This window comes from Callionymus lyra, chromosome 8 (genome assembly GCF_982586985.1).
Source record: "Callionymus lyra chromosome 8, fCalLyr1.hap1.1, whole genome shotgun sequence".
In the NCBI taxonomy this organism is placed as follows: Eukaryota; Metazoa; Chordata; class Actinopteri; order Syngnathiformes; family Callionymidae; genus Callionymus; species Callionymus lyra.
This window is the reverse complement of record NC_141825.1, coordinates 19,826,845-19,846,409: the sequence shown is the minus strand read 5'-3', so window position 1 is coordinate 19,846,409 and position 19,565 is coordinate 19,826,845. Positions and strand designations below refer to the sequence as shown.

General features: G+C 37.2%; 1 protein-coding gene across 3 annotated transcripts in view; it reads right to left on the bottom strand.

Moving 5' to 3' along the window:
* The window catches only part of srgap1a (SLIT-ROBO Rho GTPase activating protein 1a), a 93,582-nt gene that overhangs the window by 32,220 nt on the left and 41,797 nt on the right, over nucleotides 1–19,565 (bottom strand). For all 3 annotated transcript variants that reach the window (XM_087798124.1, XM_087798125.1, XM_087798126.1), the window contains exons 3-6: nucleotides 18,440–18,602; nucleotides 9,103–9,165; nucleotides 4,532–4,711; nucleotides 3,140–3,268 (exon numbers count right to left, since the gene is read on the bottom strand). In XM_087798124.1, coding sequence (XP_087654250.1) covers nucleotides 3,140–3,268; nucleotides 4,532–4,711; nucleotides 9,103–9,165; nucleotides 18,440–18,602 — 535 coding nt within the window. The remainder of the gene's footprint in view (nucleotides 1–3,139; nucleotides 3,269–4,531; nucleotides 4,712–9,102; nucleotides 9,166–18,439; nucleotides 18,603–19,565) is intronic.

Here is a 19,565-nt window from a genome sequence, read left to right as displayed (position 1 = left end):
TAACACAAGGGTTTAAAGACAGAAACGTAATTTATTCCAGCATCATGCATTAAAAACATTCGTTTTTCATTTGTTTTTCTTTAAACTAACAAAACATTTTGGTCATCACAGAAAATAAAAAAGGAAAAAACATTATACTGAAAGAAAAATCAAGTTTTTTAAAGGAACTCAAATAGACCATTACTTAAAAATGTTTAATTAAAATGATCCCTTAACCCTTTCGTTATCTCAGGGTCATGTCAATACGTTTGTGGTATCCCTTCTATTGCCTTTTGTTTAAGGTGGAGGTCGTTCAACCCAGGAAAACCAGAAACACGTTTGTTTTTCGGCCCTTCGGGTCACCTTGACCCTGAAATAACACATAGGTTAACTAATTAACTCATGATGAATATTTATAAAACATTTATAATAAGGATGAGCCAGTATGACATGAAAATACTTTTTAGTGACAGGTATGTTGAAAAAATATGAAGATTTTTAATTGTGATGCATTCAGTCTTTGTCAAGGTCTCACTGTTTGAAATCCAACCGTGATTCACATGCTGCAGAGTTGGAGCACCAGGTCTCTCTTTTTTTCTTTTTTTAATCTCAGACAGTCTCTGAATTTCTTCTCACCCAGACAAATCACAAAACGCACACACACACGCCGGACACCCTGCTGAGCTGTGATGCATTGGAAACTTTGCAATTCGAGTGCACAGCAAGATAGTCATCGGACGTCTCCTCAAGGTTAGACATAAAAAATGATCTCACCTGCTCTGCACTGAAACTATTCCAAGTGTATTGAAAATAACTAAGCCAAGTTTTTAAATGAAACCACAAGGACTTGAAATAAAGTTTGTTCATAAAAATAATATTAATATAAAGTGCACTAAAAACCATATTGACTGTTCTTTTCATTTACTTAATGCAGCCCGGCAGGTTAAAGAAACTATAAAGTTGTCAACGTGGAGATGTTCTAGTTTGACAGTCACAAATGTACTCTGCATTTTTATTATTGATTCTTATTTTTACATATTATTTAAATACATCTAAAGGAGTTTGTTTGTAATTTTCACGATTATTTTTATATGTTTATATATATATACAGTATTAAGTCAAAATCTATAGATTTTTTGCACCTTAAATGTTTCATGTATTTTTATTTTTGATTCTTTTTTTTAATATGTTAATATTTAAAAGTTTTGTTTTTGATTTTCACAAGCTTAAGAAAAGGAATATATTTATATATAAAGAATAATTTCCTTTTTTTTGCATTATAAGAAACTTGTTATATTTTTATAATATTTTATTGTATTTAACAATGTTATTTAAATTAATTTTTACAGTACGTTATGATTTTTATAAATTTTCTATAATGTATATAATTATTGTTTTTTTTAATTATTGTATTAAAAAACATACCTGATTTTTTTTCCAATTATTTTTGGAACTCAATCTCTATATTTCTTTACACCTAGAAACGTATTTAAGTCATTTTTATTATAAATCATTTGAGTATTCTTAAGTTGAATAACTTTAAAATAATGTATTTTTAAGTTGAATAATACTTTTAAATAACTTGCCCACATGAGGTTCAATGATGTGGTCATAATGTTTAAGGTAGTTCATGTGAATTCTACTGAAAAGTGTGTGAAGGAGAAGAAGGAGCGTAACTGCAAGTTAAAAAAAAGAAAAGAGGTCAGAGACTTCATCACTTAATTCGTCAGCCTGACGAATATAGAAGAAGAAATGTTCCAAAAGTGTGACGAGGAAAAAAATCGTCGGTGGGGGATTTTAATGATGACATGGCGAAAAGAAGGAGAAGAAAAAGAAGAAGAAAAGAAAGGAGAGTAGCTGGAGTTAATAGTCTGCTTTAATCCTGTCCTGTGCTGTAATTCTCATCCCACAGTCTGCTGTCTTTTCTATTCACGTCGACTGCTGAAGTCATCAGACTCTGATTAGAATTCTTAAAGTCTTCTCAAGGTTCTGACGCTGCCAGAGAATCATCGACCCTGTGAGTCACAATGGACGAGTGATGGACTCACTCTTCAGACAAAAGCACTGTTAATCTTCGTGTAGGGATGGAACAAAAAAGAAGACACTTAATAATTAATTGACTATATTTTTTATAACTAATTACCCAGAGCTAATGACTACAGATGAAACACTATCAATTTTTTAGCCTTTATTTTTTATTAAAACCATTTTTTTTATTACAAACTGTATAACAATTTATTATTATTTATTATCAAAATTATATTAAATATTATTACTATGCTTCTGTAAGTAAGTAAGTAAGTAAGTAATATTTATTTATATAGCGCTTTTCGAGACCAGGGTCACAAAGCGCTTAAACAATCAAAACAATACTCAAAAAAGTACATACTTTAAAGATCAAGATAATACTGAGAACAACACAGGAGTTCCAGAAATTCAAGGAAAAGTCTGAACAAATAGAAACGTCTTAAGATGTTTCTTAAAGGAGTCAGTAGATCCATCAAGCGCAAAGAGAGAGGAAGATTGTTAAGCTTAGGAGCAACAGCCTGAAAAGATTTCTCTCCTCTGGTCCTGAACCGTGTGCGTGGAACCATCAGTAGATTCTGATCCACAGACCTCAGAGCCCGAGCTGGGGTGTAAGGCTGGATCAGTGTCCATCCTTATTGAAAAATACACAAATCCCAGGCTAAGGGGTCATGAATCGAGCCAAGAAAGTCCAAGTAGAGATGCGTTAGAACTTCTACTGACATGTGACGTAATATTTAATTTATAAATACTCAAATAGATTCGTAATATTCTGCGACACACGACCAGGCCACAAATTGAGGAGTTTCTTGGGGTTCCCTTTACACGTAAGGGAATGATAGAATGTGGGAGTGACCGCCTGAAACATCGTCTTTGAACATTGTATAATTTTCAACTGTAGCCATTAGCGCTCTGAGATAAGATAATGCTAGGAAATATTGTAAATTAATTAATAGAGATATATGGTGATCCAAATAGTGATGGGAAAAGTTCGCTAATTTGCCTTCTTGTTGATGAATAAACCATATTTGTTAAATGTACTTTACGAGGAGAACTCGGCACAAATATTGATGTTTCGTCAAACGAGAGCACAAAACATCTCTTAGTCGCTTCTAAAATGACTTGTTTTACTCACGTCGATTAAGTCAGACAAGTCGTGGATGTAGTATTTGAAGACGGACGAGTTTGACGCCTCCAGCGTCAGCAGGTACTCGTTCCGTGCTTTGATCGACTTGAGCTTGTTCTCCGAGTACTTGGCTTGACGCTGAGGAGAGAATCATGGAGACACAGTCAACGTCAGACAAAACTAATTTCTAAATTGTGCTTTTATTTCCCCACCAGCTCAGACGACATCTTGATTGATCCTCTGACTCACACTTGGCTTTTCAAACCATCAATATTTGAAATTCCAGAGAAGACGTTCTAGGACGAAAGAATCAAGTGTGAAGAAGATTCTTCACACTTGATTCTTTCATTTCAGAGGTTTTTTTTTTAAATAGAACTTTGTGGGGAAAGCAAGTCGTGCAGTGATGACATTTTTTTATTTTATTTTATTTCATGCTTGAAGAAGAGTCGCACGTGTGAAGCAGATTTCACATCTACAACAACAACAGCATGAATCTTTTTGTTGTATAAACCATGAAGGAAAAATATATCTGCTAATACTTTTAGGAACGAGAAACATGAAGTTCTTCCAGAACAACACAAGACACTTTTCATTATCGTCTGAACAGCAAATGTGACTCAGTAAACAAGTGAGTCAGGGTGGGGGGCCACTAGTGGTCCTTCATCTGTATTTTTTCTGGCCCTCAGAAGGTCAGAATGAAACTAAAAAGAAATGTTTGGTCCCCAAATTTTGACAGTTTCTGTTGAGATATTTTATCAGTCTTCAATAATTCAGTGGTTAATAATATAGAATTTTCTAATTTTCACATATATTAAACATTAAACAACATTAAAATATTAATAACATTTTTTCTTTATGAATTAATTTAATTTCTCAATTGCATTAAAGTATTACATTTATTTTCTTGTGAATAATTTACAGGAACTTAGTATTAAAGTATTTATTAGTATTTATTGTCACATTTCTTTTTCTTTTGGTGAATAATTGTTTGTGTATTTTATGTGTCTGTATTCTTAACAGTATTTATTATTATTTAGAATTAAAATATACACATTTTGAATTATGTGAAATTTTCTAGACATCATTAGAAGTTAAATGAATTTTGTATTTTCAAATAATTACAGAAACATGTTATGAAAAGAGACACACGTGTAGTATTTATGTTTAAGAATATTGCATCTTCCAGTTAAATGATATTACTTTTGGCTCATAATACAATATTGTGGTTAATTATTTGAATTCATTGTATTCTTTCTTTTATTCCATTATGTCACAATATCCATGTTTCTTATTCCATCCTTTGACTCTTTCATTTCTTCCCAGGACGTTGCTAGGATCTGACAGACATGGTTGTATCTCCAGTCCTAGCGTAGGTCAACAAAGAAAAACGGTCGCGTTCACCTTCTCCTTCATCTTCTCGATCTTCTTCACAGAGTTCCGCTTCTGGTACTTGTCCTCCATGCGGATGCTGAAGACCGGGTCCCCCCTGCTGATCTGCTTCTCCTCCTGCTTCTCGGCCTCCTTCAGCTTCCCCTCTGCGCTGATGCTCTCCGAGTGGTACATGTGGTACGTCTTCATCACCTGCAGAAAAATGTTTTTAAAATAACTCAAAAGCGGTGAAGAACATGGAAGGAGCACTTCCTACGACGCTTTCAAGTCCATCCATCTTCATGGCTAAAGCCTGACCCACTGTCAAGACTAGCCTTCCTTCCCCTTCCCTTGAACTATTGATTTTTCCCAGAAATTTAATTTGCTCCTCACACACTAGACTCGCTCTCTCGACCACAGCCTGCAGACAGATCTCTCTAACCCTTTTATACAGGAGCCTCATAACCACTAATAACCACAAATCACGGAGAGATGAGGCATTTGTCTCGGCACACTATATCATATTTTGTTATAGGAACATGTGCGACGCTTATGTGAAACTTTAACACAATTACACGATGCACTGGCTTCAGGCGCGACGGATGGAGGAGACGGAAATAGATAAGAGATTCAAATGACTTTCTTTTTTAACTTCGCTAGTGAATGAATATTGTCATATTTCCCCCTCACTGCAGCACAAACTTATCTCCATCTCAACTGAGTTTCATGAGCACGACTGCTACCGTAATTCAGAGACTATAAAGTGCACCTGAATACAAGTAAGTAAGTAAGTAACTTTTCCAGACCAGGTTCACAAAGCGCTTAAACAATCAAAACAATACTCAATAAAGTATATACTTTAAAGGTCAAGATAAAACTGATAACACAACAGGAGTTCCAGAAAATCAAGGAAAAGCCTGAACAAATAAAAACGTCTAAGATGTTTCTTATAAGCAGCATTATCTAAATCAGGGGTCAACATTTATTGCACCGCAATACGGTTTTATATCCGCATTATAGTTACGGACCTGCCTTCGGATAAAAGAGCATTAATAACATGAAAAACAAACTTCAAGTGCATGAAAAATAAACTTCAACATAACGCTGAAACAGCAAGAGCTCTTGACTCTCATAGTTCTTGTTTTATTCATTATTTACACGTCTACAGGCTTATTTTCTTTAGTAAACTTGACGTCAACAAGTGTCTTTGGGTGTCAAGAGTCACAGGCTGATGTTATTTCAGAGACAATCTGTTTTTTTTTTTTTTTAAATAAAACACAGTTTAGACAGTTCTAATCAATAGATCAGAAAGTATACAATTATTTTTTTCTTTGCGAGTGGCCCCGTAAGAAATGCCTCACAGACCAATACCGGTCCCATGACCAGGATTTTGGGAACCATTGAACTAAATTGAAACAGAAAAAAACTTTTTGAAGATAATATAGAGGCATCTGTCTGATATGTACAAAGAATGATCGTTTTTTTTTAGGTTTCAATTAAGATAATACTTTTTCCGAGTTCGTACCACGGCAGTAACACGACTATATTAAAAAAAACAGCCTTAAGTTATAGTCAGGGCATCGACTTTTATCACCTTTGTCAACATTTTACATTAAGTCAGTTCTTTACGCTGCAGTCTCCAAAGTCTCATACATGCAGCATCTGTTTACTTATCATTAGCCAGCTCGAATACCTTTTACTTAAAAACTGCATCCTAACCCATTTTCTTTATTTTCCATTGTGGGGTGTGGGAGCACTATCGCCTTCCTCGTATCTTCTAACTCTTCCTGCTACAGCGCCTTCTGGTGGCAGTTAATCCAGAAAAATCCATAGATAAGTTGCAGTTTTATATCAGCAATAGAGATCAAATCGTTATAGTGCAGAAATACATTGAATGGCTAATATTAATAGGACAGTTATATTTGCTGTAAATATTATATTCACATTCTAGGTTGAAAAGTGCTGCTTGATAGGATCTACTTCTGACTAAACACAATTTTTGTAAGAACCGTCGCCATTATTCAGTAGTGAATGAGCGAGTTAGCAGCAAAGATAGAACAATGAAACCTTCAAGGGCAGAGCTCTGAGAAAACTATTGCCGCCAGAGGAAGCTCAGAGAGCAAAGTCCCTTTCACAGGAGGATGAATCACTGATCGTGGGAGTTAAATTGAAGCGAAAAACATAACAGTGAAGATGACTTTTCAAGGAGCCTTTTTAGGCGATAAACTTTCCATTTTTATTTTGTAAACGTGTCTGTGATTTCACTCACACCTTTTTTTTTTTTCGCTCCAGTAAAAAACATTTTAGTTCAACTTATTAAAAAAATATTTATATTTTTTCCAGAAACATAAGTAAGTAAGTAAGTAAGTAATATTTATTTATATAGCGCTTTTCCAGACCAGGGTCACAAAGCGCTTAAACAATCAAAACAATACTCAAAAAAGTACATACTTTAAAGGTCAAGATAATACTGAGAACAACACAGGAGTTCGAGAAATTCAAGGAAAAGCCTGAACAAATAGAAACGTCTTAAGATGTTTCTTAAAGGAGTCAGTAGATCCATCAGCAAATAAATAATGTTTAATGCTGAAAGTACTTTTGTACATACGAGTATTGAAAAGATGAATTAGGAGCAGAAGACACTTCTCATGTTTAATCTGAATTTAAACAACTTCCTCCAAATTACAGCTCAAGTGAACGGACCACGCCAGCACCAAACCTCAGCTTCAGTTCAACTTGTAAAACGCCCATCACGAAAGCTAAACATTTAACTCCCGAAACGAGTTATTTCGGGATGAATGAAGCAACAGAGATGGCTCCGATTGGTCGACCGTGCTTTGCTTCTGGTGAGGTCGACCCGAGTGGAACCAGTTTATCGGTGCGTGACCGACCTCGGCCCGTGAACTCCACACTTACTGGTCTGGAGTGAGACGTTGCCATGTTTACTTTGGTGCTTCTTTTAGAGGGATATTTTTTTTAAAGATGGAGCAGACCTGTTATTTCACTGCCGGTGCCCAGAGATTTGGGAATGTGCCTGTCTGATGCAATCCAGTGCTATGTATATGTATGGAACTCCCATTGTGAATATAATGAGGTCAAAGCATGACCCAATTGAAAGTGACACAGATTCCATATCTGACCGAGTTAAAGTGGTAAGTAGTATATTTTCATGTGAACATATGGTAACACGTGTTTGAAAATCCCTTCTGGACCCACACATCTTCAAATCCTCACTTTATTTGGTGGTGAGTAATATTGTACTTGTTCAAGCAACTCTTCCTCGCCTTCAACTGAGAAAAATCTCTAAACTTAGGAAAATGTTGTCGGAACATGATCTGGAGCTTGTAATTCATGCGTTTGTTTCTTCTCGCCTGGACTATTGTAACAGTTTGTTTTCATGTCTTAACAAGAAGGAGCTGTCTCGCCTGCAGTTGATTCAGAACTCTGCAGTGAGAATTCTGACCCGCTCTAGTAGAAGAACTCACATTTCCCCGATCCTTAAAACTTTTCACTGGCTTCCAGTTTCTTTCAGGATCAACTTTAAAATTCTGGTTCTTACTTTCAGATCTATTCATTGTCAGGCTCCTCCTTCCATTACTGATCAGATCCAGCCTTTCACCCCAGCTCGGGCTCTGAGGTCTTTGGATCAGAATCTACTGATGGTTCCACGCACACGGCTCAGGACCAGAGGAGAGAAATCTTTTCAGGCTGTTGCTCCTAAGCTTTGGAACGATCTTCCTCTCTCTTTGCGCTTGATGGATCTACTGACTCCTTTAAGAAACATCTTAAGACGTTTCTATTTGTTCAGGCTTTTCCTTGATTTTCTGGAACTCCTGTGTTGTTCTCAGTATTATCTTGATCTTTAAAGTATATACTTTTTTGAGTATTGTTTTGATTGTTTAAGCGCTTTGTGACCCTGGTCTAGAAAAGCGCTATATAAATAAATATTACTTACTTACTTACTCTAAGGGTGTCAAAACCTTTATTGAATAGATATGATCCAAGTTCCTTTATTATCAACCCAATGAACAATTCTACTTCTTCATGGGAAGAAAAAAGAAGGTAGGAGTTTAGAATTTACACTGAGTTTAGTTACGTTTGTTTTCAGGATTCTGGGTCACATTGACCCTAAGATAAAACAAGAGTTAACCTTTCTGAACGACATACCAAAGTCGAATTGTAATGCTGTATTTAACTGCAATAATTTACTTAAAGTTGCCACGATGCTATTCAATGCCCACAACCTCTGGTCACTTTTGGTTTGAGTCTCGGGGAAACTAATTCGTATTTGTTGAGATTTAATAGTATTGTATTTATTAAGTATTGATCGAGTTTTGCAGAAATGCACTTCAGTTGTTCATGCTTCCATCGTATCGTAACGTATTAACATGCATTGTGCGTAAATCGTATCATAAACCATGTACTGACATTTGTATCGTACCACCATTCAAACGAGAGAGACTCATCCCTGATAAAGATGTATACGATCGTTGATAACCATTTAGGGACCTTCCACGAGAGCATCATTAATCGGTCTTGCAGTAGATGGACGTCTAATCCTCAGTCAAAGCAAATACATTAGATGAATAAAAGCATTCACTTACTGTGTACAACTCATTAAGGACCTTCATTAAGTCTTCCTGCAGCTGAAAGGCAATTTCCTTGCTCTGAAAAAAAAGAAAAGCAAAGCGTTAACACACATCCCTGTCTTTATATACAAACAGTAAGATACACATGTTCATCATTCTCTTGTCATTGTCGGCATATTATCAAAACCATATCTAGTTACACTTTATATCAAGAAAACGAGATGCTATACCATAATGGATTCTAACCAGCAGCTGGACAAATGAGAAAAGCAGCAAAGAGTTGATGATATAAAAGTATTTTCAAATGACCTCATCCCTCAATGAGTCTTATTAGTGGTGCTTATTAATATTATTATCCCATATTGCCTGTAATTACAGCATCTGCCCACCTTGTGTCACGTTTCTTATTTCACACTTTACCCCTTCTTAAGTTTCATTGTCCACATGCTCCATGCATCAGTTCTCTCTCGCTCACCGACATTTCCCCCCAAATATGTTAACTCGATCGAAGCCGACCACGGTAATGGTATCATACGTGTTAGAAGATACAGCCGCGCAGTGAAGGTGTGATGGACTCAGTGAGTTTCTATTCATTTACCCGGGCAGCAGCCACATTTCCTTCACACCGGCTCATATTGTGTAACACGTGTTGATCACATTATCTCTTATGATTGCGGTGAATCCTTTTTTTTTTTTTTTCCGCAAATTTCGTTAAAGATGTCTGAAGCCACTCTTTGTTTCTCTGACACCTTCTCACAGACGGATCTCATTGTGGGAAAGACCTGTGACTGTAGTTAGAAGTCAGATGACACGTTGACTTGTTGCATGCTTTAATTCTTATTTAAAAAATATTCTCAAGCAAGTTCAGATTAAAAATAAGAAGATTTTTGATGTGCTTTCAGACATTAACTGCACTTTTGGTGAAATATTTGAACCATCTATCACAAGTAGGAAGTGAATTAAATCTATAAGTGAGCGATGGAATAAAATCAATATTAAACATGGCCACTATACTCAGCTGCACTCATGTTAGCACAACATCATCCCCATCAAGTGCAACCATTATGCACTATTGTTTATTTTGATGTGGTAAAAAACAAGGTTTCAAACACAATAATGTACAAGAAAAAGTTACAAAAACATGAATTCTCATGAACTGGATCAATCTGAAATCTCTAAATCTAGTTGTTTATTTTCCTGTCGAAAAAGAACAAACATGTATAACCGTACAAGGAACAGATGACTAGATTTTGGTAATGTTCTAGATTACCATCTGGATCCAAAAATGATTTGAAGAATATGCCACATAGTGAGTGAGCTGGTCTTCTTTTGCCTATTGTGTTTTGCTTAAATGCTTAAATGGTGATAATGTTGAGGGCTTGGAGGAATCACTGTATGGGTTTTCTTGAGCAGTTAGGCAGAGGTACACATTCTCAAAGTGCCTTTCTGGATCCATTTTTATTAGTTGCCGTCAGCAATAAGTAAGCTGAATAGAAGACAAAGATGTTGTATTAAAGATTAAACGAAGATAAAAACAAACCACCATTGTAAGAAGAAACAATGGCTCCAATGTCAAGTCTTCTGCAAGGTTCTCTAGCCGACTAAAAAAAGTGTGTAAGGAAAAATGAACTGAAATTGTGGGATGCAGAAACAAACACTAAAGGGAAATGATCTCTTATATGAAAATTACCGACTCCTGAACTGCTGATTCATCACTTCTCGCCGTTGGGTTGAAAATAAACCTGCTCCATTTGCATTTGCAGCAATCTGGGAAGAATGTGTGGAATGGGATTTCCTACAAGATGGGATGAATCACACACATTTAGTAGTGATGCTGTGGGTGTGAGTCTTTTGTGATCAGCTTGACTATTATGGCTAAACATCCTTGGAAAAACAAAGTTCATTTTGAAACAACTTGATCCTTCACTTCCAATCGGACGCGGCGACCGGCTGCGTAAGCCGGGATAACCACAGCTTTAATGGGACCAAACTTGGCAAGTATCAAGACATGATGATGAGAGCATCGTCGAGATTCCCCATTTAAAATATAGCCTCATCCTGAGACCTAACTTGTCATTATTCTTACAAAACTCTGTTATTAGCTAATTTAAAGGAATGACTCAGTATCAAGGGATGTTTTGTCAACATGAAGTTGAATGAAAGGGTTAGTAGTAAGTAAGTAAGTAAGTAAGTAATATTTATTTATATAGCGCTTTTCGAGACCAGGGTCACAAAGCGCTTAGACAATCAAAACAATACTCAAAAAAGTACATACTTTAACGATCAAGATAATACTGAGAACAACACAGGAGTTCGAGAAATTCAAGGAAAAGCCTGAACAAATAGAAACGTCTTAAGGTGTTTCTTAAAGGAGTCAGTAGATCCATCAAGCGCAAAGAGAGAGGAAGATCGTTCCAAAGCTTAGGAGCAACAGCCTGAAAAGATTTCTCTCCTCTGGTCCTGAACCGTGTGCGTGGAACCATAAGTAGATTCTGATCCACAGACCTCAGAGCCCGAGCTGGGGTGTAAGGCTGGATCAGATCAGTGATGTAAGGAGGAGCCTGACCATGAATAGATCTGAAAGTAAGAACCAGAATTTTAAAGTTGATCCTGAAAGAAACTGGAAGCCAGTGAAGAGTTTTAAGGATCGGAGAAATGCATGAATCTTAATGAAACAGTGTTGTGTTGTTTAGAGGTCAGTAGGTGGCGCCATCAGTTTAAACAAAACAAAGCAAAATAGTGCGGAGACCGTCATCTAGAGGTCTCTGAAAATAATGACCCTATTTCATGAAGCTTCATCAGCACATCTCTAGTTATTAGTTTGCATTTTTTACACAGTAAACCTCATTAAAAGCGTTAATACTTGTAAAGTTCTTCTTCTAATGCTGACAGCATCTGCTCAATTTACCAAGCATCTCTTTAAAAGTCTCAGCAGGAGGGAGTTTTTCCTATTTAGTCTAAATCGTTAAAGGATTCTACAAATGGTTTTCCCCCTCTATAAGCTGAAGCCATCTGTATTCCCACCACATCAGTGAGATAAAACAGCCAGAGATGAGAATCTAGATCAGCCTTTGGGGAGTGGTGGGTTTCATGTTACCTCCTACTGAGCGTAAATCATGATATAGAGATGACAGTTGTTCGCGGCGCTGCTGTGTCGTCGCTGCAGAAATGCATCAAGGCTCTGCAGATAGTTTGACAATCCAGCTCTGTTTCATGAAAACTGCCGTTTGATACAGGAGTTCGAAATAAGCCACTGACGTGTGTGTGTGTGTGTGTGTGTGTCGCCGACTTTATCAGGACAGTGTGAACCAGTTGGCGTTCGGACAGATATTTTGGAGAAAGACGGTTATTTATACCATCCAAGCGTATGTGGAAAAATATAATTATAGATGACAACATGTGGTCTGAGCTAACTAGTAGCAGTTCAGTGCAGCTTCTTCGGCGACCGCACTGAGCTTGTTATCAAGCCTGTTTTTGTCAAAATCATGAACACGAAATACAGTAGGAAAACAAACGTTAGAAAAATATATACAATTGTTGACAAGCCTTAGTTTAAGGCATCCAACACTTTTTCTTTACTAAAGTAAAAACAAGTGTAGGTGAAGAGCTTAATAAAACGCAAACGTTATCATACCAGGAGAAAATTATGTTGTTATTTGTCACAAAGCTGCAATTCTTGACCACTAGCATACCCACATAATGCAATGCTTACATTTAGTAAACTAGTTTATTCATAAGTCAGGAAACGGCTTCTCTACCACGAGTCTCTTGTACATGACTGAAGTCTCCTGACTCCATAAACAATAAGATACACATCAAGATACGGGCAAACGATAGGACAAATAGTGATATTATAGAAACAAAGATATCTTTGTAGTATTGTGGAGTACTTGACTCTGGTGTTGCAGAATTTACAGACCACAAGACTCTTGACTAAGTCGTATCTAATTTAATTTGTTTTAAAACCAAAACATCAGCTTTAAAAGCAGCTGGAGTCGACTGTATCCTCTTGTCCTCAGTCAACACAAATGTTAATATTTGCATGTTAATTGTTATTTTCAAAAATCTATGTATTTATTTTATACACAGTTTATTTAAATATAAATCATTAAAGAACTATGACCAAAACATAATAGGATTTAACAGTGAAAACTAACTTGGGGAAAACAATAGATCGCCATTTAGAAAGAGTATGGTTTGGATGTGTATCTATATATTTTTTTACACACCAATTTAGCCTTTGAGGTAAATATTTGATTTCCCATTTCCATCTTTCTTTTATAAAAAAAAGAAGGTATATTTTAAGAGTTTATTTTCATTGTAATTATTTCAATAATTCAAAATTGCTTGTACCTATTACTTAAAAATAAAAGAAGTAAGCTTTACTGATTTATTTATGAACACCTTTTTTTAGACAGTTAATTTAGTCTCTAATGAATTTATGATAAAATAATCTATACAATGTTACAAGTTTCTTTGGAATACATTTTTTAAAATCGTACAACCTTCAGGTAAAAGCCTGAGAGTTTTATGCACCACGTGGCTCTTTGGAATTTTAAAGATTCAACACTTTATGCCTCCAGGAGAGTAGAAACGTGACATCTATAAATGAAGTAGCGCAGAGTAAAACAAGGAGCCAGTTGTATGAATAATGAAAATGAAAATACATGTGATCAAACTGGGCCATGAAGAGCAAACTACAGTCCTGCTATTTATTGAAACCAGAGGGGGGTCTTTGAGGGTTAAATATTCTGGGAGATGGGCGCCAACATCAAGTGATGCAGGTCAGCGTCGACCAAAACACGCTGAGAGGACTCTTGGCTGCTCAGCCTCCCTGCAGGACATCCCATCATACCAGGAAGTAAACAGAGGCGTCTTTGAAGTGCTGGAAGGATGACAACCCCACAGCTGTCTGCTCAGAGCTGCTGTACAGGCCCACGAAACATTGGAAACTCCTTTTGTTGTCTGTGCCTCGTTTCAGAAGCGCCGCTGAGATCAAAGACCCAGGAAGACTTTTAATTGGAGAGTAAACAAGAGCATCCTAGGTTTCCTATCGACCTGGACCTCCCACCACACCGGCTCACCCGAATCCTTTAAAAGAACGACCCTTAAATGATGGCCTCAACACCTGACTGCCAAAGACCGGTTTGTTTAACAGGTGTTAGCGTCATTCCATTCTTCTTTAAGAGCGGACAATCCTTTAAACCTTTTGGTTAATGGTAAATGCAACAGCTAACACTTAATGTAGCTACGTATGCATTCAAGAAACATTTTGTGTGGATACGGCAGTGGGTTAGAGACGGCAGTTGCATTCATTTTCGTCAATAATGGCTGAAGTACTGACAGGACTTTCGATTGCAAACTGACCAAACAATGACCTTACTTTCGTAACATCTGTAAATCTTACATTTAAGTCAGTCATTTAGATTATTTGCACCGCGGGATAGTTTACTGTAGCATCATATTTACAGGTCGCCCTTTAGATAAAAGCAGTAAAAAATAAGTTTGTGTGTCGCTCACTTTCACTAGTTTACTGGTTTATTTTTTTTAGTAAACTTGACTGAAACAATTGCATTGATGTGTCAAGAGTCACAGACTAATGTTACTTATTAGCAAATAGCATCTTTAAAAAAAACAACTCTTTAGACAAAAATAATCAACACAACAGAAAACAATTTTCGGTGGCTGGTACCAAAAACCTTTATGGAAAGTGTGTCAAGGGACAACTGGATTAGAACAAGTGACATAGCTTTATCAATAATTTTTTTTGCCAATTTAAACAAATTACATGCTTCTTAAATTCTGATAAAGTGCGCTTTGAATGTGTTTAAAGTAGTGATTTAAACTGTTAAACATTACACTGCTTCATGAAGCTTCATCAACCCATCATTAGTTTAAAGTGTGTATTATTTATTAATTGAGTGTGTGTGTTAAAAGATGTACAGTATATGAGGGATTTTGTCGGGTGCAGCTAAAACCATGACTGCTACAAATTGACTTGGAGTTCTCTTTGAAACAACAGGCATTGATGAATATTTTGATTTTTTTTTTTTTCCAAATGTTGAATCAAGATTATTTTAGAGCAAATGAAACTAAAATACATTACCAAAACAGGTGTAGTTTTTTGTTACGCTGGGGGGCAAAGTTTGCCGTTGGCGTACGGAGTCTACTTAAGAATTAAACATCACAAATCATTTAATATTGTAGGCAGAAACAAAACAATTCTGGCAGGCTTTAAATAAATTCTAATGGTAAAGACGCATATTTCCTGTATTTTTCAAGGCACACAAATCCAAAATAATGCGAAAATGCGCCATATAATCCGTTGCGAATTATGCATTTATTCTGGTTGTGTTTACTGACCTTGAGTCTAGTTTATGTGGTACATATCGCTCGAAATCTGTCAAAATGGTTTAATATGACTTTGGTAAGTCGAAACGCCAGGTACCAAAGTATTTTTCCGCAATACTGGAGGCCCAGTAGTCTGAATCCTCGCGGGGTAATACAACGCACTTCACTTTTATTGTGCCCCGTAATCTGGTGTATGAAATTAAAATCTTCGTCAATATTACGCCTTATAATCTGGTCCTTTATAGCTGGACAACTACAACATGCTTCCCTACACTGCTTTGACAAATGAAACCAAGTAGAACGTGACCAATAAAATATTAACTGGGTCGTCAATGTCTACGTCTTTGTGACTCCAAATAAATCCGTAAGCATCAAAGTCAGTGGAAGCAGCGGAAGTAACATCTGTAAATGACTGGTTCACATCTGGTCTCATTAGCCGGCCCCGAAGCCTTCAAAGAATATCAAAAAGGAAATGAGTGCAACAACGTCCTGTCTTGTACTTGGGCTTCCTGTGAGTACTTGTGAGCCACGCCCCTCCCCCCCCCCCCACCCCCCAACTGATAAAAACCACAGCCATCGGCGATGGAAGCGAGAAGGCTTGAGAGGAGCGTAAGGAGAACCAGAGAGCGAAGAGGTTCAGCATGCCTACGAGGGAAAGCCGCTTTGTAATTTCGGGGCCTGTGGTCAGTTCATGCGACTCCTGCAGCCAAGGAGCTCATAATCTGAGAGGGAGTAGTCGAGTTTGCGGTGAGGCCGGCAGACAAGGCCCCGCTTTCCATCATAAAGCCACAATCTTCAGACGGAAGAGTGAAGGCTGATGATCTGAAAAAAAAGGATGGATTTTCCTCTCTGATCCCAGATTGGTTTAAGAAAACCACCGGACAGAACTTTTCATCAAGTACAAAGCTGACATTTTGTATACACTTGAGATGAAGAAGGTCAACACGACTGAACAACGTTTTATCTAAATATACAGATAAATATTTTCTCTACAGGGAGGGTCAAAAACTAGAGAAGGACCTCGAGAAAATACAGTTTAATAAGTAAGTAAGTAAGTAATATTTATTTATATAGCGCTTTTCGAGACCAGGGTCACAAAGCGCTTAAACAATCAAAACAATAATCAAAAAAGTACATACTTTAAAGATCAAGATAATACTGAGAACAACACAGGAGTTCCAGAAAATCAAGGAAAAGCCTGAACAAATAGAAACGTCTTAAGATGTTTCTTAAAGGAGACAATAATAACTGATCATGTAATTATTCAGATTTTAGCTGCTATTACTTTGGTTATTTGATGCCATCAAAGTTTATTACTTCATTTCTCGTGCATGTGTTTATTTAACTCTCGCATTCAGAGATGTTTGTCCAGCAAAGGATTTAAATTATTTGTGAAAGTCATTGAGAGAAAACGCACTTTATTATGATCTTCGGCTCACTAATGATCAATCTGTAACTATTTTTAAATTATTGAGAAAATATAGAACCCTGGGCGATCATCAGACTTTTAAAACGTCCGTCTGTCCAACTATGGGAGAGATTTTGTTTATTTCTGTTAGTTAGATACCTGAATAATCCAGTTAATAGCTTGATAAAGAGCGGATGATCTGCTCACGTGTTAGCTTCCAGCGAACTGAACACAGAACTATAAACTCTGGTACTGTCGTAATGTGTAGTTGTGTACATTTTGGCAAAAAAAACCCTTTTAGTTCCACAAAAAACAAGATGTAATAAAAAAAGAAAAAAAAAGAAAAAAGCTATATATTGCTAACAAGGGAGGTACGTTCCTTTTGTCAGTCTAGATGACCCTGAAGATCGTTGGTCTAGTCGTAGTACTATGTAAAATAAGTTCAATCTGACACATAGCAAAAGACTAGTTGACGGGGTGAAAGAAAAAATGTATACACTTAAAAAAAAGCGAAAAAAATGATCATATTTTATTCTTATCACGGTTCCTTAATGGTTCATTTATATTATAATTAATTTTGTATTCATATATTTTTCTATTTAAAAGTTTCAATTTACATTTTTGTGTTGCAATTAAACTTCCAGCTTCCAAATTTCAATATCATGATATTGGCATGTGCGATATGCATATTGAAAACATGTGCGATCATTTAAAATATATATATATATATATTTTAAATATATTTCATTGATCAATGAATCAGTCAAATCAAGCATTTCTTGAATCCGCACTTTGGCCAATCGGTGTCACGTTCTGTAATGTTGTCAATTTGTTCTTCTATGACTCGTTGTTGTTGTTTACGTCTCTGTCTGGCTGTCGGCTGTGCGGCGCAGCTTGCTAGGTTCGGTCGCTATGGCGACGCGTCTTGACTTAGCTCAGTATATACACAGAAGTAAGACTAACTTATGATCTACTCAAACACAAGTGATCAAGGCAGCAGCTCATCTCTTTCAACCTCCTTTGCTAAAGCAACATATTGTCAATACTTGTCATCTCGTCTCAGTGGTTTTCTTATAAGATCGTGGAACTTCCAAACAAGTATAAACCTGTCCGTCTTCACCATATGCTAATGAGCCAAGTTATTAGAGTCAGGTCATTTATAAACTGTTACGTGTGCGTGTACAAGGAGGTGGGACTTATTATTGATTTGGTGATATCGCGACACGAAACACAAAACCTCTCTGATGTCGCTCAGTCTCGCGGGACTTCCATCCATGCATGTTATAAGTGATATTTTTCTCCGATCATGTCGGAACCAAAGCACGGAAATAAACCAAAGGGAAATATTGCATCGTTTTCCTTATCCAAACCCCCAGGACTCCCCTACAGTACTCGCTCCTTCGCTCGACTGCGCCTAGCTTCATTTTTAGGTGAAGGAAAAAATATCGCAATAATATCGATATCGCAATTCAAGACACGAATATAAAATATGGCACATATTTCCAATATCGTTCAGCCCGACGCTATGCACACAGATAGTTGAGTTAGAACGTCATGCTAGCAAAGCAAACAGACAAATAAAACAAGACATACCTTCTTCAAAAGCCGCGTAGAGTCGTCACTGATCTGCATGAACCTCATAATGACGTTGTTGAGGTAGATATCGCTGAGGGTGGCATGGTCCTTACTTTCCCTCCTCACCTGGTTCAGCAGCAGGTACCAACAGTTCACTGGAGACAGAAGGTTCTGGTCTTTCCTACAAGGCAGAAGAGAAAAAAAAAAGTCAATACATTTGTGATTTGTACGTCATCATCGGCTTTCTTCGGTAGGGTTAGGGGTTGGTAGTTATTCATCCGATCTCGTGTTTCTCTTCCACGTTTCAAGGCCAAACTTGAAATGCAAAACTTCCCTTTTTCTTTTTAAATCACAATGTCCCACGTGCTGTAGGTCCTGTGCCTGAAAAGTTCTCAGAATAGAAGGAGTCGACGGTGAAGTTTGGAAACACTTTGTATTCATGACATTTCTGGGGCAGAGCTCACACGACGCTGTGAGCTGACTTTTCTTCCACTGGGGAAGAAGTGGGGCTGAGGTTTGGAAGAACCATGGATGCATTTAAATTGCAACTTGAAAAGTAGTGTTAGCATCTCAGCGGTGACAGGAGAAGACAGCCATGGCAGAGACGCTGCACCGAAAGATGGAGATCTGATTATGAAAAGGCTTCTTTAGCTAAAGGGAGCTTCATCCTGTGCAAGCTAACGGCAGGACATTGTCCAGGCCAGACCGCTCACTCCCGCGGGCTCACTTCCTCTCGGTAATCTCGAACATTCCTCTCGCCGGCTGAGGAGCAGCATGGAATACAAGCCTGTGTATCTTTGCATGGATTTGTGTGTTTGAGCGGGGGCCGTTGTGCTGGGTCAAAGGTCAGTCCTGCAGGAAGCATATGGAGGCTCGCCTTTTGCTCTCACTTTACCAAGTCGTTTCGTACACACAGGCAGCACTTGTCGACGCAACAGGTGAAAATCTGTGCTTGGCAAGTGACCCGGCCTTGAACTAGCAACCGCTCCGATACAGATTCTGCTGCAGGAGGAAAACCACTGAGTCTCTCTAAAGGCAGACAAAGAGAAATAACAGGAAATCGATGGCATCTTTGATGAAACAATCATTTGCTTTTACGGCAAACTTAATGAAAAGTATTGTTGAAAATTGTGTCAATGATTTT